This window comes from Bison bison, unplaced genomic scaffold, assembly GCF_000754665.1.
Source record: "Bison bison bison isolate TAMUID 2011002044 unplaced genomic scaffold, Bison_UMD1.0 scf7180017864093, whole genome shotgun sequence".
Taxonomy (NCBI): domain Eukaryota; kingdom Metazoa; phylum Chordata; class Mammalia; order Artiodactyla; family Bovidae; genus Bison; species Bison bison.
Window position 1 is genome coordinate 971,158 of NW_011494665.1, and position 310 is coordinate 971,467.

At 63.2% G+C, this 310-nt stretch overlaps 1 protein-coding gene across 1 annotated transcript in view; it reads left to right on the forward strand.

Annotated features, from left to right (window-relative positions):
• Positions 1-6: 6 nt before the first annotated feature.
• Positions 7-310, forward strand: part of SMG5 (SMG5 nonsense mediated mRNA decay factor) — a 27,862-nt gene continuing 27,558 nt past the window's right edge. Inside the window, exon 1 of the mRNA XM_010838237.1 lies at positions 7-90. Within this exon, the coding sequence (XP_010836539.1) occupies positions 17-90 (74 nt within the window). The 5' untranslated portion in view covers positions 7-16. The remainder of the gene's footprint in view (positions 91-310) is intronic.

Consider the following 310-nt stretch of genomic DNA (forward strand, 5'->3'; position numbering starts at 1 on the left):
CCTGGGCCCGGGCATCATGAGCCAAGGCCCCCCCACAGGGGAGAGCAGCGAGCCTGAAGCAAAGGTCCTCCACACTAAGCGGCTTTACCGGTGAGAGGGGCCACGGCGTGAGTGCAGCCGCCAAGGGAAGTGGGGGACAGCGAGAGGCGGGGCCTCCCGGACAGGCGGGCTCCGGTGCCGGGCTGGGGTATGGGTGAGGGAAGAGGGTGCAATTTTGGAGGGAGCAAAGGGGGCGGTGCCGCGTAAACCGGGATTGAGCTGAAAGAAGGAATTGGGTGGGTGAATGAATAAGCAAACTATGGTACCTTCA